The 25,392-nt window shown below is 40.1% G+C and overlaps 1 protein-coding gene across 4 annotated transcripts in view; it reads right to left on the minus strand.

Annotated features, from left to right (window-relative positions):
- The window catches only part of asic1c (acid-sensing (proton-gated) ion channel 1c), a 92,735-nt gene that overhangs the window by 60,668 nt on the left and 6,675 nt on the right, over nucleotides 1-25,392 (minus strand). For 2 of the 4 annotated variants that reach the window (XM_053438494.1, XM_053438493.1), the window contains one exon: nucleotides 22,528-23,468. In XM_053438494.1, coding sequence (XP_053294469.1) covers nucleotides 22,528-23,082 — 555 coding nt within the window. In that variant the 5' untranslated portion in view covers nucleotides 23,083-23,468. Of the gene's footprint in view, nucleotides 1-22,527; nucleotides 24,168-25,392 lie in introns of those variants that run through there. The other 2 variants (XM_053438492.1, XM_053438495.1) reach the window with 2 other exon arrangements.

Below are 25,392 nucleotides of genomic sequence, written 5' to 3' on the forward strand. Positions count from 1 at the left end.
CATTCCTTCCTAAACCCACCTGCAGTTGCTCAAGCAATAACATATGTTTAACACCGGTCAACACTGCTTCAATAGCGAGAGAGACTTGGAGATAAAAAAGCTCCGGCCGCCCTGTGCAGTATGTTTGTGTTTCAGTAATGAACAAAGGGACGAGGCAGCTGCCTTGTCATTTGCTCACTCATGTTGCTCTCTGTCTGACACTGTTCATGAACAACAGGACGCAGATCCAGCGGAGTGCTCTGGGATTCTCTCACTGGTGGGGGTCTACGACTGATCTTCGATTTCTGAATGCATGGCAGATGCTTTAGGGCTCAATGGATTCAGCCAGATATGGATTTCTGTGACAATGCAGTTGTGTTTGCAGTTTAGACTCATTGGGAGTAAAAATAGAACAGTTACTAATAGCGAGCTTCATAAAGGTATAAGATGAGTCACCTTCAAATCCACCCGATGTGGTCATTCTATTCATAGAGCTAATACTGAGACAGGCGCATCTCTTGTGATTTTTCTTGAAATGTGAGGTACATAAAGACCTTTATTAGACACCCGGCACCTCTATTAATCAAAGAGGTATGCGTTCCGTGCTCGGAGAGCCAATCACATGCAGTGGCTCCTTAATGGATTGTGTATATTCTTTGTTTCCCCAGTAAGGAGTGGTGCTCCCTGGGCAGGGCCCATAGCCACGAGAAATTAGCTGACTGTGCCCTACATATTTCTGCCTCGACATGAATGTGCAGATTCACTTCGTTTAACATAGCACACAGTCTGGACTGGGAGGAGAAGCGTGTGACTCATCACGCCTTCTTGCAAGTCGCCTGGCGGAGTGAAAACTATGGAGTAACATGTGGGTCTTCACCCAGCTCCACACTTGTATCTGCCTGAGAGAAATTACAACCCATGCAGAGAAATTATTACCCTGCAGTATACATTATATTAATATGAGCTACCCAGCGGTATATGAAGGGCAGCTTAACATCTGTCAAGTCTGTTTACAGATTTTTTTTAAAGGGAATGTAAGTCTATTGGAGTCAGTGATCAAACATAAATCAAAAACTTGATGTTGTTCACTGTCATGTTTGCATTTACTATGTTGAATGGATGAACATTTTTGAATTCCTGTAGGTATACGTTATATTTTGTATTAATGACCTGAATCTGCATATTAGCAGCTAAAGTTGTCGGTGTAGAATATTTGTTCTACCTGCTACCACTAAGCACATACAGCTCTCTTGCTCCGGATCTTGTAGACCAACATCTGTTTCTTCGAGCAAGGCAGAGCTCTATAACATGTTTCCAGTTTATAACAATTTGAAAAGAAAAAGAAAAATATACCATCATATCAAATTCATAAAGAAATATAAGTCTGCTTTATTGCATTAGTTAGAGAGTGACCTTCACCAGCTCCAGTGAGCTGAACTGCCAGTTATGGTTTACATTATTCAGTGGAATAAAAACATCATATCACACCGTGAACTGGAAAGTCAACTCATGACTCCGACCATCAAAATCAAATTTAGACATGAATTTACCATTTCTTCTACTGCTCCTCCCCTGTCAGCAGTCTCAGTTTGGTTTACTGTGACCTGACGACTGTAGATTGGCATTTTCATTTAAATAAATGATACATTATTAGACGTTGAGTAGCATTAGCATCAGGTTCAGCCTTTAAATGTCATTGAGATTCTCTGTTAATAAATTGTAAATATTCAGCAACAGTTGGCAGGACAGGAGTTTGTGCGAAAGAACCTGGCGGCAGACTTGTCACCTCTGACCATACGGCTAATGTGCTGCTCCCACCAAAGACAGCAGGGCAAATTACAAACACTAATCAACGGCACGCTTTTAACATGCTGCCATCGAAGGCAAACTCCTTTGGGCAATTAATGTTGGATTTAGGCAAATGCTATGACTGTTTAAATATCACGTAGGATTTGTATTCACCATTCACACACGCACCTAAAAATAGGAGAACAATTTTAGGCGTAAGGGAGCAGAGCAGGGAATTTGGTTGCAATGCCTTGGTGCCTGACGTTTGCTGAATCAATGAGATAAACGTGGGGGCTCTGAATGTCAGAGTTTGCATTTACAAGATTGAAGACTTAAATCTGGTCACTGGCAACTGCTCTTAGGGAAAAATTCCATTTAAAAAGGTCAGCCCCAGCCCTCCTCATACTGAATAACTTAATGTCCTGTCCCTGTGTGGATCAGGCCTCCTGTATCAGAAGCGTGCAATTGACTTTAATGCCTTTGTTTAGTAAAGGATTTCAGGAGCCAACAGAAGGTCGCTGTATCAACACAAAAGTCCCTTCTTTCATCCATTTTTAACTACTGGATGTCAGATCTAGGAATTATGCAGCAGCTTTTTCATCTAAAATGTTTTCCATCTCAATATGTACAATGCTTTCAATCAATGACGACCTGAAATGGCAAACACATTTGTGAGGATGTTATTAAAAGTCTAAATGTTCTGCTTTATTGAATCCTGTAATTTAATCACACCTAAACAAAGAGAATTAGCTGCACACTTGGCTCTGATGCTGGGCTATTCATACAAGTGGGTGCCAGGGTCCTCGCCGAGGTCTGATGGTGGGACTACAGCTTGATAAGGAAGCCTGGCTGCCTTATGGATGGCTCTCTGGCTGGGACTAGACATACAACACAAGACCAGGTGGCAGTGCAGTAGGAGGCTCTTGGCAGGAGGTGGTTTTGTGAGACTGGAGGGGAGGAGAATGATATCCTGCTGGCTGAGGGAGCCGTTTCTCGCCCCCTTGTACAAGACCAGCACCATTCTGCCAGAACATGCCGGTGGCATGTGGGACTATTACCAAAGCTGCAGGGAGGAAGCTGAACTTCAGAAATATGAAGTTATGCTCCTGTGATTTTAGAGTTTTAACAAGATGTCATAATTAAATTTTTGTTTTAGTTGGCTAGGAATTTAATTGATGTGTCTGAAATTAGATTCCCCTGTTAATGTTCCTGGATAATAGGTGCTCAAGGAAAAAAAACCTCTGTTCCCCAGCAGGTGACAGATGTTACAAGCTGTAAGTGTTTGAAGTGGACGATGAGAAGTTCCTACCACTTAGAATGAACACTTAGCAATAACAATGTCTAAACAGATGCGACAAGGAACAAACTAAAGGGAAACTACATCACATTACTGGTGATTCTGACTAGGAAATGCAGATCAAAAACAACAGAGCATCAAAGACGCACCAATGCTAAAGTATCTCATGCACCAAACACACTGATCTGAGACCTACAGCATACTTTTATAATGGATGATTTCAATCAATTCTAATGTTCTTAGAATATCATCAGAAGCTGCTTTCAGACATACACTGCACTCATTTTCTGGATATTTTCCAGAGGGACTATACGAGAGGGGGCAAATGTCTGAGTCATTCTGCGATTTTCCCGTAACCTGTCCCCTCCAGCCCCCCAGTAAGATTTCCAGAAGATGTCGGTGTCCTTCATATGTGAAAAGACAAACTTCGAATATGTCTGGACTCAACTTTCCACCTCATTTTCAGATTTTGTGTCTGAAAACTGTAATACAAAGTTCAAAGCAATGTTTTGGTGTCAGACAGCAACTGCATTCATGAGTCGAGAAAGGAAATTGGTCTGGAAAATGAGATTGGGCTGTAGGTGAGTGAGGTAGAAGACATGAGTGAAGCAAAGATAGTCGGGGACAAGAATTAATGAGGGAGGATGTAACTGGCAAATTAGGATGAACCGTAGTTTTAGTGAGCATTGCCCCTGCTGAGACACGTAGTCAAGCAGAAATGTCTTTAATGATATATCAGGAAAAAACATATAGGACAGGTCGCAAAATAAATGCATTCCAATAATAGTGCATAACAAGCTGTATCCATGCACTACCAGCCTGCAACTCATTTTCCATTCCTGACAGTGATTCCAATGCTAGAGGACATTCTGTTTGCTTCCTTTGAGGATTTATTCAGCAGACAGAATCTTTCCAAACCGGCGTGGAGCATGCTTAACCCTTCCATGTGTGGTATGTCCTGAAAATCTCCAATCTGATCTGAATCACTGGCACAACTGTTGTTCCCAAAACTTCATGTGGCGAGATTCCCATGGATCAGGCGAAGCTTGTCACATGTTCCCTCTCCCCGGTTCAGCTAACTTATCAATGAATTCATTCTTTACTGTTGTAATGTGTGAGAGAAGGGAGGACGATCTTACAGATGAAACCAGCCTAAGTGAAACTGTAATCACAACAGCAACTCCAGTGACAAAATGCCAATTAGATTGCTTGGAAATTAAAATAATAATCACAGTGGCAAAAACAGTGGCCATGCAGTTGCAGAATATTAAAATGTTTCATAAATTAGCACATACTGAAATGTAGAGAGTGACATATGACTTGCAATCTGTTGTCTCAATAGAGGACAATTATCAGAGCCATAATGAGTTCATCAGGATAATGAAAGAGCCCAGGCTGATTTTCTACTTGGCATCTTAAACCCTTGCATTATCTTCTCCACCAGCAATTTAGATTAGCGAACCCAAACACAGACCCAAGAAACGCATGGAGCAGATAAGACGTTGCTGTTGCAGGACATGCAGAGGTTACAGAACACTTCCGAGCTACACACTGCTGAGAATTTTAAAGAAACGCACAAGAACGATTTGGACGAACGAACATGAGAAAGTCTGTTCCGAAGGTGAACACATTTTTGTTGTATTGAATGGAGCTCTTTTTTTATGGCCAAACTAAGCAGCGCATTTTACACTTGGAAAATAAACCGGTTGGTGCTCGCTGTGAAATATAGAAACGGTTTCTCAAAGCAATGATGCCTCAAAGCAATGAGTTTTCACAGGCCACAGTAAGAGGTTAGAAATATACAGCAATGAGGACATCATCAGTCTTTTGTTTTGTACAAATAGACTACCGTGACCCTGACTGATGAGTTAGCAGAGGTACTGAGCCGTGGCAGATTAAGACGCCGAAGCATCTCAGCTCGGCTAAAGGTACAAGTTTGTGTTCCCAGTGAAATGTCCTCGGAACTGAATTGTGCCGGGAGGCAAACATTTTATGCTGGAGTGAAAGAGAGTGAAATGGTTTGATGCAGTTCCTTTGTCAGTCATGTTTTTTGGTTTAAAAAAAAAAGCATTTTCCCAGAATTCATCACAATAGTGTCAAGTGTTCATCTGTTGGAAATAACAATAGTGTGAAACAGATGACATAAGACATCTCTCTGAACACTCACTCTTGGTAAGATTACTGAAACTGACTTCATGAATCTGGAATGAAACAATGACTTTATTTAATTGCTGACTTTTTGATTTAAATATATTTACTCTGGCTGTTCTGACATCTTTTCAAGCTTTAAGACTTAAAAAATTATAAAGTCATCTTAGTTTAAAATGAAGTCCTTGTAAATCAGTGATCTAAGTTTATACATTCAAACCAACTGGTTTTGGGCGATTTGTCCTCAAGTCTGGTCGTCATCAAATTAAGGTCACATGATTGATTTCTACATCTGTAACAAATATCTGAATGCAACTGTGAAGTCGACACAAAGCCTCTCCCTTTCATAATAGTGCTGGTGTTGCAGTGACTATGTGCAGTCTTCTCCTGAACAATAGGTGTCACCGGTGAGAAAAGTACAATCAAACCCCCTGAGAAAGTCTGAGTTGTTCTTTGCCTTGAAAAACCATTCACAGAGTTTTTTTCTTTAGTTTTTCTTTAGCCCCGTTTTTACCAAATGTTTGGCCAGGAGCCATCTGAGAAGATTCTGTCCTCTAGCTCCTCCATGTAAGCAGCACCAATGTGCACAAAGACAGAATTATGTCAAGCATTTCGGGTCACTGTCCTACCGCATTATCCTAAAATCATGGTAGTGTGTATGAAAAGGTCTTCTAATCCTCACTGTTCACACAATAATGAGATAAACGCCCTCCGCCCTTAAAGCTGCAGTCAGCCCCGTAAACTCATATTGTTTTTATCCCCAATCCAATATGCGGGAGTACAGAAAAACACAAGTGAAAATGTGTCACCATCCAAATACATGTGGGCCACACTGTACATAGGATGCTACGAGTGCTAATTACTAAATGACTCAGCCGGAGATCATGTTATGGGTAAAGAAAACACCCCCCAAAAAATCTCTGTCGAAAGCAAAAGCCTTTGGTTAGAAGACAGTGAGACACAATTTGCTCAATCTATTTCAAAATGTGACACACACATGTACAGTCCCTTGAGTCGCGATTGTAAACAAAGAACAACAAAAGAATAGCAATGAATCACTGATTATTCATCTGCGCTTCACTTAAATTCATGACGGTGGTCGTTACTCATCCGCAGCTTAAAGCATGTGAATAAGGTCGATGCTCTCGTCATTAGCCTCCGTGGAACAAGCGCCACCTCTCAGTGCGAAGTTTGAAACGGCGCTCAGCAGCACAGCAGATAATAAAGCATGGACAAGGCTATCTGCTTTAATTTATATGCAGGCAGAGAGTGATCTGCCTCCGGCGTGTTAGGCCTGACTAAGCAGAGTGAGTGAGAGAATTACTTGTCTGCAGAGAGCCTTCCCACGACCCACGGAAGAGAAACCCATCTCCTCTGGCTCCGGGGAGCGGTGCAACATTGACATATGGACACACTAACATCTATGCAACAGCAGCCTAACATGCCCCTGCCTGAACTTCACAGTTTTGCAGCATAAAACAGGAAACACATGAATTCAAAAGAATCTCAACAGTCATGGCATCATCAAGAGACTGCATCAGGGGAGCACGTCGACTAAAGCCAGCCACTAGATTATGCTAGTTTATCTACCAAAGGAGCTTTTTTTAATAGACTCCTAATATCAGGAGATATGAGAGGGAGGCAGAGACAGAGAGGAAGATGGAGATGATACGAAAAAGGGGATGAGGCAGAGATGAGGACAGAAAGAAACAGAGATTCCTTTGGCTCGGGTACATAAATTATCGGAAGGCTGCATTTGTAAAAATGCAGAAAGGCCATTGTAAGTGCAGTGCTACATTATCTCAGTAATTACTGTATTCTGAGGCACCTAAATAAGCAAAGCTCTTTTGAAAAGAGTTTTCAAAACAACACAATTCAACCCATAGGAATTTACAACTGGGGTCAATTAGAGCAGATACTGATGCAACAGGTTAAACAAGCACAGAGAACGCACACAGATCTTACCAGTGGCCGTTATTCTCTATAATTTTTTCAGTTTCTAAACAATTGAGCTGTGGATTGTGTTGTGTTAGACAAAGTATGAATCAGCAGCAGCAAAGGTTTACTAATCTGCGGAGGCAGAGGCGGGAGAGAGGAAGGTATGAACTCTGCCGCGGAACAGAGACACTTTGAGATAAGCAAAGTTACAGAAAATGCAAACGAGATGAGTCACCACTCCTGCCCGCCAGAATCAGAACAACACAACTCAGGTAAGGTCATTACAATTACAGTACAGATAACAATACAGGGCTGTGCATACTGCGTGATTGTTTTACACTATCTCTTGCAGGTTTGTGGTTTGTTTGTGCCTATGTCCTTCCTCCATACAACCCCTCCAGCTCACTTAGAGTAAGTTATGGCCCTCATTTATTGTTGGAAACCCCTGCACATTTAGAATGGCGATGGTTTGGCGATACAGATAGTGTCTGACTCGGGAGTGCAAACTGAGAGAGCACATTCACAACACCTACCGTGCAATTCTGGCTGTGCTCTGTTCGAACACAATGTCCAATTCAACTGCCCTCCATTAAAATCCACAGGTGGCATGTAGACTTCAAAATGTCATTGTAAATTAGAGTTTTTAAGGGGGGGCCACACATAAACACACACTTTCAACTCAGGGTCCACACTGCAACCGCACCTTAACTCAACACAACAAACAAGCAAACAAACAATCACACAGAGAAGGAAGGTTTACATTCCCAAAGATGTGGATCTGGTGAGAATCCTGTCCCCAGTGAAACCATTATTTTGTATCCTCCAGTCCCAGAGACATAATGAGTCTCAGGAGGGTGTATAGTAATACCAAGCATCTCTTTCAAACCACAAAGGAAGGGCTAATAAGGTGAAACTTAGATCTGTCATGATTCGGATCAATCAACAAACAAGTGGACACAGGAAACTTTAGCAACCACCTATGTTGTTACCTCAAGGGGTGAGAATTTACAATAACAACACACCGGGGTCAATTCTTCAAAAAAGTACATATATTACACACATAATCGAATGTGGCGAAGTATAAATGTAACCTCTTGAACACACAAAATGAGCAAGAGATAATAATTTGTGAAAGGAGACATAATTCTACAGAGCAACTACTGGATACTAACCTAAACACATTTGCCCTCTCTAAGCAGGTTTTCTCATCCTTTCAGGATCCAGGTAAACGTGACAGCCCTGCATATAACTACATCCAGTGCAAACTCCAGAGAACAACTTCAGTGTCTAGTTGGGAAAAACAAAGGATGTACAGCTTAAAAATCTTAAATACATAATATGCATCATCTGCCGCTAGGGGTCTCTTAATCAAATCAATAACAAAAGACCTAGTTCGATGACGTGAAGCAGCATGGGATCATGGAAATTGTTGTCTTCCCAATCATCAAGAGAGATTAAGTAAGACAAATTTAATTCGTAAGTAAAATGTATTTATGCTATATAGTAGGGTAAAACAATGAATACATGTTATAGTTGAATATTGTATAAATAATACTGAAACATATAATTTGAGCTGAATTGCCCTTTAAGACCTTGGGCTATTATAATTCTCTTTAAATGTTTTAAATTAATTAACATTCCTCTTAAAATATCCTGACAAAAATCCCCCACGCTCACATATCGATTATCTGAGGTGAGGAGTGTCTCCGTTAGTCTGCCGTTATGTTTACTGATCCAATACATTGATCGGCATGGAAATGAGATGTCATTTTGCTGTCACCATGGTCACCATGGTCCAATGAAGCGTCCTCTGCACAGAGCGACTCTCTAGAGCAAACACAGGGGGAAAGAAAACATGAGATACTGGGGGGACGTGAACCACGGGAGCAGTGCTGCTGCACCTTAAAAGCCGGTTAGATGAGTCGGGTAATTGTGCTGAACATAGAGTAATGCAATTCGTGATAACAGCATAGGAGCATGCCTCACAGACAACTGCCATGGCAACAGACTGGCCCGTGGTAGCAAGGGGCTAGATGGAACTAGAGAAAACAGGTTTAGAATAATGGTCAGAGAAATAAGGTTTAATAAAGGCAGGTAATCGTCTGTGTTTATAGAATTATTTGACGAGTAATTTTAGTCCATGTGGACGAATTAGAAAATGGTGTCAAGGCCACTTATATCATTGCAGAGAGCATGTGAAATATGGATTGTAACAGTTCTTTACTTTGTTGCTAATATATCTTATGAAAAATCAGACATAATCTGTTACTAGACTTCTGATACTCAATCGTTCAAATAGTTTAATGCACTGCAGCAGATGCAGCACGAGGGTCTATTCGATGTGGAAAATCTGTTGTTTAACTGGTGTGTAATAAGACCTTTGCTGGATCCAATAAAGGAAGACAAAAATAATTATGATCTAATGAATTTTCAAAGGCCAGACACTGTAAATCCTAGTCAATGCAACAACTTTCCCCATGGCTACATCCTTTGAAATCAGGAGTTAGCAGGATGGGGAGAGATTAAATCACGCAAGGGTTGAATCAGGAGTTAATATATTTCACAAAGACACTGCTGAGAGCTGTAATAATAATTATTCACAGTTTGTATTTGCTTTCATGTTTAGTCAATATCTTTTGGGCACTGAAAGAATTGGTCGATTTATGGGCCACATGACAGAAGATAAATCAGCAACAACTTGAGTCATAATATAAGTCAAAAGGCTTCATGTAATATGATTGAAAAACCGAAACTAATAAAAGAAAGTTATTGATAGTACAAATCTAATCTAAGCTATGACATTATTCCAAAATTACTTTAAATCAACATTACTCCAAATTATAAAGCAAATCATTTTTCTTTTGAAAATACCAAAAGAGTTTGTTAAATATCAAGTCTCTGCGTGTTCCACAGTTTTAGGGGCAAGCAGTTTAGTGGCCTCATCGGTACCATTATAGGCCACACAAGGGACATTTAAAAGAAAACAATGGATGACCTCAGTGATGTGGTTCTAACATTAAATTAAATAAAACCTCTAATGTAGGCAGGAGAAAAGCCAGTTAAACCATTATAGACGAGTAAAAGGACTTCAAAATTTGTTCTCAATGATACAGGTGGCCAGTGCAGTGGGGTAATGTGAGATGTTTTAGTTAAGACTTTGGCTGCAGCATTTGAAGTTATCCTGTTAAAACTAATTATAGTAGTCGTATTGGCTAATGATAAAAGTGTGAATGAGTATTTTAGGATGTTTATGAATTGAACAAAGGTCTGACATTGAGTTTAACTTGTTTGCTAAGATCGAGTCCAAGTATATAGGTTGTAGATTTTCTCTAGCTGCTTTGGTTTGGACTGGGGTCTTTTGGGGAATCAGAGGTAAACCGTTGTGTGTCATTAGCATACAGAGAGTATTTGGCCTGATGGTTAATCATGTTTCAAAGTAAGATGATGTATAATGAAAACATAGTTGGGCCGAGCATACTTCTTGAGGAATGCCATATTCAATACCATGGTCATGACACATAAAAACATAACCTGACAAAAACTGCAATAAATTAAGTAAGAAAGAATCCAAGGCCAACTGACTATTAGAAACAAAATTTTCTTTAAAAATGTAGTAAATTCCTTGCATTTGCAGGTGATGGATTGTTGAAAACGGATCAACTGGGAGAGAGGGACTTTAGACTTATTTTAGTTTTCAAATAATCGTTAGCACACCTCTCCTTTCCAATTGCATTATTAAAACTTTTAAATGGTTTTATGATGTCAAAGTGAAGATGTAATTTTCTTTTCTTCCTTTATCTCTGAACTAATTTATTTTCATCTGAAAAATTACACCTAATCAAATGTGATTATTTCCAGGTTTCTTTTGTCTTCTATGACATTAAAATGAATACCTTCACTTTTGAAAGGCTGATGGGACCTAATAAGCCAAATGAGTATGTCAACGTGAGCTTTGGGAAATTGTGATTATCTTTATAAATAAAAAATATGTGATTGATTAATCTCCAGATTGCCCGATAATGCAAATAATCTGTATTTTCAGCTCTGGGTTTAAGACACACAAATCACCAAAAAGTCAACAACTGAAATGTTAAATAATGCACACTTGAAGCTGTGATCATACATACTGTAATCCTTGAGAAGAGCAAGAACCTTTCCATTTATAAATCAGGTTAAACAATTGACTAAAATCTCACCCTGCATCAGTGTTCAAAAGAAAAAATTAAATGGAGCTCAGAGGGTTACGAACACAGAGAGAACGGCGAGGTGGTTTGTTTCTCTCATGGCAGGGTTGTGACCTTTTGTCTGGCCACTGACTGCAGGCTATCATATCATCTAACAGCTTTGTGTCTATAACTGCGCCATATTCTGGAACCAGAGACAATAACAGTGTACAGAAATAAACATGTTTTGAGGCCTATTTGTGAGCATGTCTCAACTTCTGTCCATTGCAATGTAAGATTGGATTTTAAAGTGTTTCAGGGCCATAGACCTTCTGTGTGTCACTCAACATATTGAAAAGGTGCCCAGATGACGCCATTCTGTGCAATGTAGAATAAGAATAAAGGGAATTAATGTTGCTATTAAAATGAAACCCATGTTTCGTGAAGCAAAAGGGACATTCAGGATTTAGCATGAACCACAAATTAAAGGATTTGGAATCATAATAGTATTGACCACGGTTATTACAGGACAAATGGAATGGAAAAATCACGAGAGACCACATTATGCACCGACAGCAAACTAAGTGGGTATAATGAAGAAAAAATGAGCCAGAGGAAAGCTCAGAGCCACATACCAATCCCTTCAAGGTTAATTTCATTAAGAACAGTAATTCAAAACTGCAAGCTATCTCATATCATCAATATATCAAAGCAAAAGCCACTTTAGAATTTTTCATCTTTATTAAGATGAAAAAAAACACAAAATATGTCTATTACTAATAATAAATAATATAAATAATCTATTTATCATAATTCTCTGTTTATTATCACGCCAACACTTGTGTCAGTGGAATGAATTTTAACCAAACTGGAGTAGTACTACCGTCAACAAGGCTTGTACAACACAGAGGGACATGTTGACAATTTGGCCGTCATATAAATTAATCAAGTCTTGGTGAAGATAAATTAACCACCATGGCGCATGAATGCAAATGAGTTAAGCACCGCAGTTCTATTTTTGATGGTGCGACGCAGGTCACAATCAAGGTAATTACAAGTGAAATTATTTTCCAGCACAACTCTGTCAGTGCGATTAGTGGCTCGATGGACTAAAATGTAAGGGACTAAAGGAGTCGCCTGTTTTCAAGCTCTGGGGCAGATTTGGTGGAAATTAATAAACGTTCTGAACATGCAGGGGGGCAGAATCCATTTATTCAGAGACATATTCATTTGGGCTTCCTCGTTGTGCTGCTGTACTTTAATGGAAAAAGCGCTCATGCAAACAGAAGGTAAAATGCTTATTGTGTCCAAGCAACGGCAAAAAAATATAGCGGTACCTGTTTAATAAAAGCAACATATTCTTGTGTTTATTTTTCTATACTTACAAGTCAAGAACATAAATCAAACTAGGTTGGCATTTTCTTCCAGTATTAGGTTTTCAGTTTAAAATAATTAAAACCTTGGGACAAGGGGTTTTATGAATTAATCACTCAGCTGAAACGTTGTCCACTCCCATATCGGAGTCTTCCCATCAGTTCAATGAATTCTCCACTGATCATGTTTGTGCTGAATCAGTAGCGATCCTGCCACCACTAATATTCACTTCACATTCTGTTTGAACTCACAGATGGGCAGAGCAAAAGGAAATGTTTTATTAGTCCGAATTAATGCTTTAAAACAGGAAGCAGTTCTGATCTCCCAGGGTCTTCCTCAAGACACAACCCCTGTCGGCGCCATCAAGGGAATTTTCTTTACAAAGGCAGAAATGACAGATCACAAAGAGATTTACAGTCTGTAACCTCATGCAACACCCTCCGTCCTTGGACCCGCGTTCCAGATAATGAACCAGTGAGATACTTATTTTGCCGTTTCCAGTGATTTAATGGAGATAAATGGTGACTTTTTGAAGAATGGAAGAATACACAATACACTGGTGGTCCAATTTCCTGCTTGGTGCCAAATACAAATCAATAAAAAAATGTATTGACTTGGTGAAACTAGCTCTGGACATTCCCACAAATGCCTTTTATCTGTGTATCTGTGCCTCATTGGTTTTCTCCTGAGCCACTCTGCTAGGAATATGAGTTTTAGTTTTTATGAATGGTGAGAGTGCTGCTATTGCTGTAGTTACCCCTGCTGTGGTAATCTGTTCAATGTTGATTGTCTGACACACACCTCTATTTCTGACCAAGGTCTGAAGCAGACCATAATCAGAATCAGAATCAGAATTCTTTTTATTCCCATGTATATTTGCACATACAGGAAATTGCCTTGGTGTGGTTGGTGCACTTTACAGTATATATACAGTTAAAGAGTTACGTGCGGTTTTAAGGTGCAGAGATTGGTAATAGTGCCAGTAATATAGAGTTATAAATTATGTGCAAGGGTGGGTGGGGGGTGGGGGGGTCAGCAGAGTCAGTGTGATGCAGGGGGCTTGTTTGTGAGCTCCACTGCCATGGGGAAAAAACTGTTCAGGTGACGCGAGGTTTTAGTCCTCGCGTTACAGTCTCTATAAAGATGGACAGCATGTCTCTACCTCGTCCCACTATCCAGAAATGAAGGGTTATTACCGGCAAATATATGTTCGACCAATCGTGAGTCAGTCTTAGCATGTATTGCTTCAAATAACCACTTAAAACCCAACTAAGTAGAAATGTTTGCACTTGGAACATACATCAATGAGAACGAGAACTACCTGAAATATATTTAACATGTACTTTGATCCATGTCCCATCAACTAACATGGAGGAGCAATGATTTAAATCTATACTACAGCCAGCCACCAGGTGGCGATCAAGATGCTTTGGCTTCACTTTAGGGGAGCTGTAATGTCGACCATCTTTATAAACAGTCTATGGTCACAGCAACAATTAAAAGTGAGAACAAAACTTTACTTTCATTGTCATTATATCAAAATACAAAAATTATAATGCAGTAGCTGATCCTCATCACGCACATGATAAATCCCATCAGGAATTGCTTTTTGCAAACTAACTTTTAATTACTGCAAGCAGCAGTCCCTATAGGGATCCTTTAAGGACAAACCAGGAGACCTCACCATTTGGCTGCGGCAGCAGTCAGCTGTAATGACTAATGTTGTTATCTGCTGATTATAAATATGAGTGGTGACATAAAGCAATCTCAGGCAGCGATTAGGCCCATTGGAGACGCACTGACTGCAATGTAGACGAGAGGAGACACTTTAGTTTGAGTTAAAATGACAAAGGCTGAAATCAAGTTGAACAGTTTCAGCTTTCCACAAATCGAACCTTAACTCAGTCAAATATGTGATATCATGCAAAAGAAATACTGCTGGGTTATAAGACAGAAGGTGTCATGTTTATATGAACTCAGTCTCTGCAAACTGTTGTTTAAATAATGCAGATGTATTGTTTATCAGATATAAATATTAAAATGCTAAATCAAACTTAATATTTCTAACCAGCAAGCTTTATAAGTCTGGATCACAAAATAATTATTGTTTAATTACACTGATGTTTTACATTCAAAGTGCTTCAGGCTGCATTCACAAATTCAAAAATATTACCTCGTTCGAAGAAGGTTTTTTTTTTTACATTTGTTTGTTTGTTGGGTTTTAGCAGGATAACGCAAAAACTTCTGAACTGAGGTATGCACTCTACTGAATGTCATTCTAGTTTCGCCTGTAGTCAGTATTGTAGTGGTGTCGTGGTAAGTGCGTACACTCTCTGGTTAATTTCTGTGGCCTTGGATGATTAGCCTGCTAGCAGTGTTATATATTTATGTGATAACCTTGTACAAAGCTTGAAATTGATGGATCGATAGCACAAGAAGGGACATTGGTCTTTCACCTCATCCTGAACAACTTACTTTTGCCTCAGCTTGGAAGGAGACCCTATCTTAAATGCTAAAATCAATGAATGTCATAGGTTAGTTATACCAAAAAATCCAACGTGATTGGTGGCAGCATTTCTCTACAAGAGGAAAATCATATAAATCTCTAGCTTTGAAACACCAAAATCTCCCTTCACAGTGGTGGGTTTATAGAATATACAAATACAAATACAATATACAGCGCCGCTACACTCATGCCTCGGTTCAAGCTGAACCTTAATGAACTCCATGCCTCAAATATAATGGCATCTTTTTTTCACTTAGATGCTTTCTTTTTCCAAGGTATCATGCATTTATTTTTAGATCAGGTTTGAAGCATGGAAAAGAAATTGTGGCAGAGAAAAACAGGCTCTCACCATTGTTTACCACACATGCAGCGATCTCTCTCTATACATCTTTGTCATGTTCTAAGTAATGGGCCTCAGCTATGTTTCCCCTGTTTCAATTTAAAAATCCTGCGAGCAGCTGCCGAGTAACACGTATGACGCAGAAAGCAGAAAATAACAGTGGGTCTCTTTCCTGCGGCAAAGAGCAGGCTCTTTCTTTCTTAACATTGGAAACATTATGGAGATCATTGTATTGAGTACATTCAAACAGTGGAAGCTGTCTGGGTCACACCAGGCTCTTCTTGATGCTAATACTGCAGGGAGCACTCTGGGCTCTCTGTCACCTGACAGTGAAGCTGTGGGGTGCACTGTGGTCTCTCTCTCATCTGATGCTAACACTGCTGGGGTGTCTCCCTCATCTGGGATGTATTCTTCCTGTCGATCACTGTCTTTACAACCAGGAAGGTCTGATTTATCCTTGTCAATCCTGCGTTGCTGCCTGAGTCCTCCTCACTGGCTCTATGAGGCAGTGTGCCAGTTACATTTTTATTATAGCCTGCATTCTTATTCATGAAATATTCTGTATTTATGACTATTTCTAGGTATCCTGATCCCCCCTCGCTGTAGCTCTATTTTAACTTGACACATTCCCTGTAGGTAATGTGAAAACCCTGATAAGGTAAAAAGACAACATATGTACGGATTCTGAGAAAAAAATATCTGCATATATGGTATAGGCTAATGACCTATTGGGGAAAAAAAAGGCTTAAACACAGTTTTCTGTTTATCTTGCCACAACTGTCCATAGCTGTCTAAACTATTGCAATCATTTCCCCAGTAGCACATGGTGGTGATGATCGCTTGCCAACAGCTTCAGCCATTAATGCATTTTCAAGATAAGAGGTTAGAATACATCCTCTGAGCAGTGCTACTGGGCCTGGGGGCAGATTGGACGGTTCAGTGACTCCCCATCGGAGCCCCCCCCCCCATAGCATTGTAATTCGGTGAATATACATCAAAAAATGCAGGAATTACAAACTTAAAAGAAATTTGAAGTTGCCTTCTATGAAAACATATAGAGACTGTTCATGGATTTCTCATTACAAAAATGCATTGTACCCGAGCTGTATTTGTCGTATACATTTATCTTGCTGCCCATGATCTCCTGTCCCCCCCCCCCCCCCCCTCCCCCCATCTCCCTCTACGCCTAAGTTTATACAGAGTACGTCTGCTACATTCTTCTCACAACTTATCACCTCTAGAAAAACTCATGTAACATTATCCAGTGGAGCATCTTATTTTCTTCTTCCCCGACTCCCAATGTTGCTCCCGACTACAATGTTCACATATCAATTTCTGTTGTTGAGTGGCACAGTGTGGATATATAAACTTATTATTTAAACTCAAACCGATCAGCTTAATGATCCAGATTAAAAGACTGTACTTGGTAGTGGGAACAGGTTTTATTGTTCCACAGCCTATGAATACATTTAACAATAGGTTCGCACAGTAGCTGTTGGAGCCGTCTGTGGATTTGGTGTTTTAACACTGCTAAATTTCATGGTAATTAGCTTTGTGAAGTGTTTTTAGATGCTCTCTGAAATGATGATGTAAGTGTTCCCTAGGCTCCAGTGTCAGGGGTAAAGGTAATCTTGATTAATCCACTCAAACAGAACATCTGTGTGTCTCCCAATGCGGTAAGAAGATATATAAAAACAGAAGTTTGAGCTTGTGAATCAGTAAGACCGTGACCTACGCTGGATTTTGGCAGCCAACACCAAAAAGTCCTAACAACAATGCACGATGAAGGTTTTGTAGAAAAAAGCTACAGACTACAAAAATAATATGATGGGTCTTATGACAGTAAGTATTGACATAGGTAATGCACACACTATATGAACATACATCGAAGTGAGCGGCTATGTGAATACATTACATAACATTTTCATTTAGCTGACGCTTTTATCCAAAGCAACTTACAATAAGTGCATTCAACCCCGAGGGTACAAACCCAGAACAACAAGAATCAAGAAAGTAAAATTTCTTCAAAATAAAGCAAAACTACCAAGTGCTATAAGTAAGTGCCATGTAAGTGCTACTAAGTTGTTAGTTTCAATTTTATTCAAGGTATGCTCAGATAAAACAGAAACAAAAGTTGTCGCAGAGTAATTTCATTGATACCAATGTGACATAAGTCATAAACATACCAATATAATGCTTATGCATTGTGCAAGCACAGTAAGGAAATTCATCCGCCTAAGATTTTAAAAATGTTTTACTTTTTATTAAGTCTTTGTTATTATCTGCTCTTTAAACCTAAAATAAATAATAATGTGATATTTATAATGATGATTATTGATATTGACTGCTATAACATTTTTATCTTGATATAATTTTTAACCATATCGCGTAACCCTTAGCCATTCGCACAACTGCTAGTGAATGCAAATGAAGTCTGTCTCATACAGAATCAATGTGTCTAGAAATGCAATGAAGCACACTCTTAAAATTGAATTAAAAACTAGTACGAAATTTAAGATTGAAGATTTAATACATCACCGTTATATAGGAAACTACTTTATATACTTTGGTGCAACTATGCACATGTGCAGTTATAATTTAAAATTCTGGAAAGTCAATATTTCCTTGATCAACTGATACTGAACTGACACGATCGTTTCTTTACAGGCTGTCTTGCAGTTGATCATTATACCTGTTATTAAAAAGAATCTGTATCAACATCTGCTGAACTGTGATTTACTCCACCAGTCATGAGGTGCTGTATGTTATAACGCAAATGTCAGATTCAGCTGATGTGGACATTCTCTGTAGGTTTTCATGCAAAATGAAAAAGGTGTTGTACATAATGACACCGAAGAAGAAGATGTCATTCCGAGAACAAGAATCAAGAGAGATTAGAGATAAGGTCAAATGGTGTTGATGTGTTTTTAACTAAAACCTGTGATTTCCACAGCGGATTTTGTATGTTATGCTCCACCCAGACGCCCCCCCCCCCCCTCACCTGAATAACCTGGCAAATGGTGGTTTTCAATTTCACCCAGACAATCTGTTCCTGCGTTCTGAATATATGAAAGGATAAGTCGGCACATTGTCCAGACCCAACAGAAAAAGTCTGTCGAAATTTCTGTAGAAAATTGGACATTTCCAGAGTTCATGTCTGATAACGGCTATTGTGTCAGCCTGTGTCTTCTCCACTGTAGCTCCGTCTCATCCCCTTGGCACCTGCTGTCATCTGGATGATGAGATGAAAGACAACTCACGTCTTAGACAGAGGTTCAGCAGCATGTGATGATGAATGCTGAATTTATACACTCTGTAAGAAATGGACCGAAATGTAGCCCAGGGTGATGTGTGACCTGTCAAGATTTAAGAATAGAGCACTGTATCTGAACTATCAGATTATGATAATCAACCTCTCGTTCACTTGCTGTGGTCTATCATTGACGGAGGTGCCATTTATACACAGTGTTAGTCATATAGGCTATCATGCTGTCTATCAGAGGCACAGTGTGAAGGAATCATATGTCATATGACAGGGAACATCAAATACCACCTCAACAACAGTAATACAACCAACCAAGTCAAATTAATCTATTCATGTGGATATGCCTCCATATACATATTACGTTTGCCAAGGAGGGAATGTTTTCATCTGCTTTTGTTTGTCTGTGAGCAGCATCACACAAAAACTACTGACGGATTACAACGGAGCATGGTGGAAGGATATATTATAGGTCAAGGGAGAATCCACTAAATTGAGTTTTTACCAACTTCCCTATATTTGTTTCATGGATATTCAAATTTGGTTCAGCTTGATTGAAATTAAGGAGACTGTTGGGACTGGACTGAATGTCTTTCTACTTGCTGATATAGTGCCAACATGTCAAAATCCAAATCTCTTTCATCCTACTACAAGTCTTTAAATAGAAAAATCCTTAGTGGAGGTTTCAGGCTTACCAATGTAATAAGGAGGGAAAGGGACCGTAGATTTGAACTTTGTTTCACTTCAGACTCTTCACCAAAGAGACTGTGTTTAATAGGTTTCATTATTCTGAAGAGTAAGCTCACTGTGGAAGTATTTTAAGCACAGGAATCAGTCATCTGGTCATTTAAGGTCCAGAATATTATAAAAAGATAAATACTAAACTGGCGGCTGATATTGATGCCAATGTCTGAAAACTGTATTTTAAATTTCAACTGGTGGTACAAAAATTGAACTTGCAGAAGCCACAAAAAAACGGTATTTTTCATTATACTAATAATAAACATATGCCCCATAAAGTCATTAAAATGGATTCAAATGTTTAATGGCATCGGAAAAACAAATTGCCAGTCTCCCCTTGCCCAACCACCCATTACAATGCAAAACGTTCTGAATGCTTTTGTTTCTCAACTGCATCATAACCCAGACTTAATGGAATTCTTTCTTCATTTATTCAAGGTCAAAGCTCATCACTCCCACAGTCCTTTGCATTGTAAATCATCCTCTCAACATATCTGTGGGGGAATTTGAATAATTGAACATTTCCTTTAGTCGTTTTCTAAAGATCAGTATTCTGGCGGTCAATACCGACTCTGTGTTTGGAGAGGAAAACAACATAAGCACGTATCGGTAGATAAAGTCAACCACATACAACCTGGTATATTAGATACGTGTTTTGATTTCTAATAAACAGCACAGATGTTTTTTTCCAATTCGAGCAGGTTATGAACTCAGTTACTGTTTTTGGTGAGCAAGCCACAGTGTTTGCAGTTAGTATGAGATTATTATCAGATACAGCACCAAAAACTCAGCCTGATGGGTCCGGCGTCCTGGCACTCGTCCAAGCCCTGGCAAGCACATTTCTGCCCACTGGGAGCACAACACTGTGCGGTGTGGCACTGGTTTAACCACTCCATCCAATCCACTAAACCCAGTGACGCATGAGTAAGAACAAGAAGGTTCAACACTGACGACAACAACTCTTGGTCAGGTGAAAGTTCACAGTTTTACTGGACCGACAAATTTGCCCAACAAAAGAAAACAACATACAGCATCACTAAGTTCATTCATTTTCCTTGCTGCTGGCTCGTTTGATGCAACTAAGCAATACGACATCAATTGCTTCCCTGGAATGATTTGTTTCTCTAGTTGCCCTTTACTGCTGCTTGGAAACAAACATCTAATAATACTTTTGAAGCAAATCGAAAAGGAATTAGATCAAAATGTAAACCTTAAATTAGCGTTTAGGGCAGCTTTGATTAATTCTGAATATTGTAGAGTCAGTCACTCAAAACTGAAGGCGTTTCTTTCAGAGTTTATTAAAGATACAACAAAGATAAGAAATCCAACTTTTCAGTGTGGATGGACTCATTTGAGAAGTGAGTAAGTTAAGTGTTCCTCCACCATTTAAAGAGATGGGATATAGGACACAGACACAGCGAGATTAACCAATCATAATAAAATGCAGCCTTCTCGTTTAATAAAATGTTAAACAACACAAACAGAGATGAAGAGAGCTTTGCCTGCTGCTCTTAGAAGTGGTCTTCCACTTCAACAAAATAAGTTAATAGTAATGAAAGCAATCAAAGTTGGTTCCTACACAAAAACATAGAGCCCAGGACTGACAGGAAAACCCTTTGCAGCACAATCATGATACACATACATTGCAAATAAACTACGATCAAATGATAACAAAAGCAACATAATCACAAAAGCCATTAATTATTGTCCAAATTTAACTGTGGCACTTCATTTTTAAAGGTCTAAGAATGTTACTACACCAACAGCGCCACCATTTACGTTAAGGCTTACATATACTACCTGTTTTAAGAATGTAGAGCCACGCAGTATACATTATAATGCAGCAGCAGTAATTGGTTGTGTTGGGCTCTTTAACAGGTTGTTATGTCTGATGTCACCTGGAACTACCTTTCTGCTTTATCCAATTTATTTTAGTGCTTCAAAACAACTCATTAAATAACTGAGGGGATGGGTTCATGATGCTGTGTCTGTTTAAATTAATTGGTTATGTGTTAGCAGCCACTTTAAATGTCTTCATAGGATTTACGATTGACACATGTCAAACACAATCTTTAGAGATTGATGGGCATCATTCATATACAGTGCAGTCAATGAACACTGTCTGTATGCTTGTTAGATAGTGACATGTCGCGTACACAGAGTTTTCAATCTTGTTTAGACTTTAAAATGCACAACGGACATAACACTGTTTCTAGTGTTTGGTAAGAAATTAATTTTGCACAATAAAATGTAGGGCATGATGGATATTTAAAAGATTAGCATAAACAATGGGTGAGAGTCACGACAGGAAACAGTGCAGTGACACCATCATCATGACAAAGCTGTAATCAGTTAGCAACCTCAATTTGAACTATGGTACAGAAGCATCTGAAAGATTTGCCTAAACAAAGACTTGTGTGCATGATTAAACTATCCATTGGACCTCAATGTTACATCTAGATAGAAGGACACACACACACACACACACACACACACACACACACACACACACACACACACACACACACACACACACACACACACACACACACACACACACACACACACACACACACACACACAAATAATGTCCTTCTTTCTGGCAGTCAATCTTCTCCAGATCACTGAGCAAGTAAGTAATGGCCAAAAAAAGGGATCAACTTTGCAGCATTTCATCTCAGGACCTTACCCTTATCCCAAGTTTTGTGCACTACTTACTCTCAGCACAGCACAAGCATGGACTAAAGCGCACAATGCAACAGCACTAACAATCAGCTGTTCTAACTGCTGACAACACTAAGACGTTCAGATTTAAACACAGCGTTAACGCTGGACTTCATCAGAGTACCTGCTGCATTAAAGCCAGGCGGCTCTTTCAAATATATTGCACATGCAGCATTAAATCTCAGTGTAAGATCATGTGAACATAAACGACAAAGACAGACACACTATGCAGAATTACAGCATGTTAAGATAAGAAGGATTACTTACTGTGCTGAAATTCACTGGGTAGCAATCCTCTCCTCGGAAGGTGCACTGCAGTAGCATCTCACCGATGTCATGACCTGTGCGGTTGTAGAAATCAGTCATGTTGAACAGTTTGGGCTTGAAGTTCTGAAAGTTGGCTTTATCCTTAAGGGCGGCCAGAACCTCGGGCTCAGCCAAGTGTGGGTTGGCTATCTGGTAGTTATTGTTGAGGAGGGCCAGCAGCTCTCCCACGTGATAGAGGTCATTCTTGGTGATTTTGGAGAAGCGGAACTCGTTGAGGTTACAGAAGGTAACTGCCGGGAAGGTGAGGTTCGTCGCAGCCACCTCGTCCAGCTTGGTGACGTGAGGATACTCCAGGTAATAGGACACTCGGTCCATGCAGACGATCATCAACAACCCCAGAGAGCCCAGGAACGAAAGAGACCAAAGGAACCGGCGGAATGTCATGTGTCCATAGGCGAATATGTGACTCATGCCATGTAGGGTGGACATGTTAGCGAAAGCCTGCAGGTTTGAGGGCCTGGTGCTTTCAATGCTTTCCTCTGAGCTTCCCTTCATGGCTGTAGAGGGATGATCAACACTGTCTGTCCAAGAACTTCAGGTTAGTGACTTTGCTTAGCAACAGCAATAGCAGAATCCAACTGGCAGTGTTGGTTTGCCACGCTGCTTCTTGATTCCCTAAAGGAGGTGGTAATGGTGTGAATAAATAGCTACCTTAAAATGGTTGTCAGTCTGTGTAACAGTTTTCTTTTCATCACCATTCACCTTACAGAGGTTGTCAGCGGCTCCCGTAGTCCCAGGTCCCCCTCTTTTCTTTCAGGTGGCTTTTTTATCTCCAAAGCTGTATCGCGCACTCTCCGCTCAGCTGTCCTTTGTAGCAGCACCAAACACAATGACAGCTCCAGAAACACCCACTTCTACCAAAACGCAATGCCTCCTGATTCCTGAGTGGTGTGAAAAGGGACAAGAATACAAGGGACAAGAGAAGAGAGAAGAACAGAGGGAACAGCAGACGTGAGGATAGAGGCGACAGATGAGGGGGGAGACCGCAATGAAAAGGGCTAGCGTTTTGAGAGTGGTGCTAAGCCTAAGCAGTCAATGGGACCCTTCCTCCTCCAATCGGAGAGAATGCCTCTACATCGCTGTGATAATGGGATGCAATGGTTTTGTGAATGGAGGTAATAAAGAGAGAAACGGCTCACTGGTCTCTTGCTGGCACCTTCCTTTTTGTCTCGTGTCTCTTTTGCTCTTCCCTTTTCTTCCAGATAGGAAAATGAGAGGGTCACGGACCTCCGACCAACCCACCACTGTGCTTGACAACCGGCGTTCGCAGCTTCCACGGGTCCCACTTCCTTATTTGCACAGATCCTCAGTTAATAGGGGAGACCACCTCTTGATGGTTAATGTCCACCCCCCACCAGCATAAAGCCGCTTGCAGACCTCCAGCTTTAGCCCTGTTAACATACAGATTTATATTCTGCCGTGTGGAGCCTTTCACTCTCTTTTTCGCTTCCTCTCTCTCTCTCTCTCTCTCTCTCTCTCCCACCACTCCCCCATTTCTTGCTCTCTCTCTCTCGCTCTTTCAGTCTCCCTCTCTCCTCTTTAGTAGTCAGGATCCATCCCACTGCTGAATGGCTGCTTTGCTTGTGTGTCTGTGCTCACAGGCGAAGTCTCTCAATCTGGACACCACCTTCACGTGTTATTATTCTCTCATCGCTCCCACAGCCTCTGCCGTCTTGTGTGCTCACATACAAGAAATGCCACATGTTGCATGTTTATTGTGATGACATAATGGAGCTCTAGATATTTCCACGTTTTAACCATTTCATTAGAGAAATTAAAGAAAGCTAATGTGTATTACATTAATTCATTATTTTATTTCATGAATAAACCATCTGATTTCCGCCCTGTATTTCTTGCATTTTCTTGTGACCACATATGTGAAATATTTAAAATATTCCGAGGTTCCAAGTGATCACGCGTCCCTACGATATGATTGGCTGCGTGTGTGAGAACGTTTAAGGCTTGACCACTAATGGGGTTTGGGATTTCATTGGGGTTAAAAGTTCACAGCACCATTCTGAGAAACCTTTTCATTTCTCCCAGGACCAAACAAGATTATCACTCATTGGCCACCCGGGGACGTCTTATTATCATAACAATGGGGGGACTGATATGACCACAGCCCTTGAGGATTGAATCAATATTCTGTCCTAGTATCCAAGCACAGGGGCCATAGCAACCATTACCCACCACACGATAGAGGCGTGCAATTTTGCAAAACTACAAATAGAAGATTTTATCCATAAACATCTGAGAAATGTCAAGCACACAATGCCAACATTGCCACAGTCAGGAGGCAATCTAAAAGATGTCCACTGGGGGAAATGCAATATGATGCCTGATGTGATTATTGTGACTATTGTGGTTTTCAATCCTCCTATAACAATATGTTTTACCTGAAAGGGAATGTTGGAACAGGTCGATCATAAAAATGTCTGAGGTTCTGCCATTTCAAAAAGTCAAGAGCCTGTTTTGTTTTGCTTCTTCCACCAAAAACAAGTCATTTAAGTCACTATGATGACATCATGACACGTTAACTGTATCCAGTACCGCTCCTTGTCTAAATGTCTCTGACTCCATTAACATGTTTAAAGGCTGGCCTCTCCCCTCTTATACTTTAAAATGTATTAAATTCAGCTGCGCTCCTTTGTATTCATAGTCTTGACTGATAATGTTTAATGTGCCAAAAAATAAATACACACAGTGATGGATGACGCTGGGCCCATTTAACATACGAGACCTTCAGTGGGTTTTTAATGTCTTCAGTCATAAATGGTGCCACATAAGTCAATGTGGTTTACTGTT

The sequence above is a fragment of the Pleuronectes platessa genome, chromosome 13 (assembly GCF_947347685.1).
Source record: "Pleuronectes platessa chromosome 13, fPlePla1.1, whole genome shotgun sequence".
Taxonomy (NCBI): Eukaryota; Metazoa; Chordata; class Actinopteri; order Pleuronectiformes; family Pleuronectidae; genus Pleuronectes; species Pleuronectes platessa.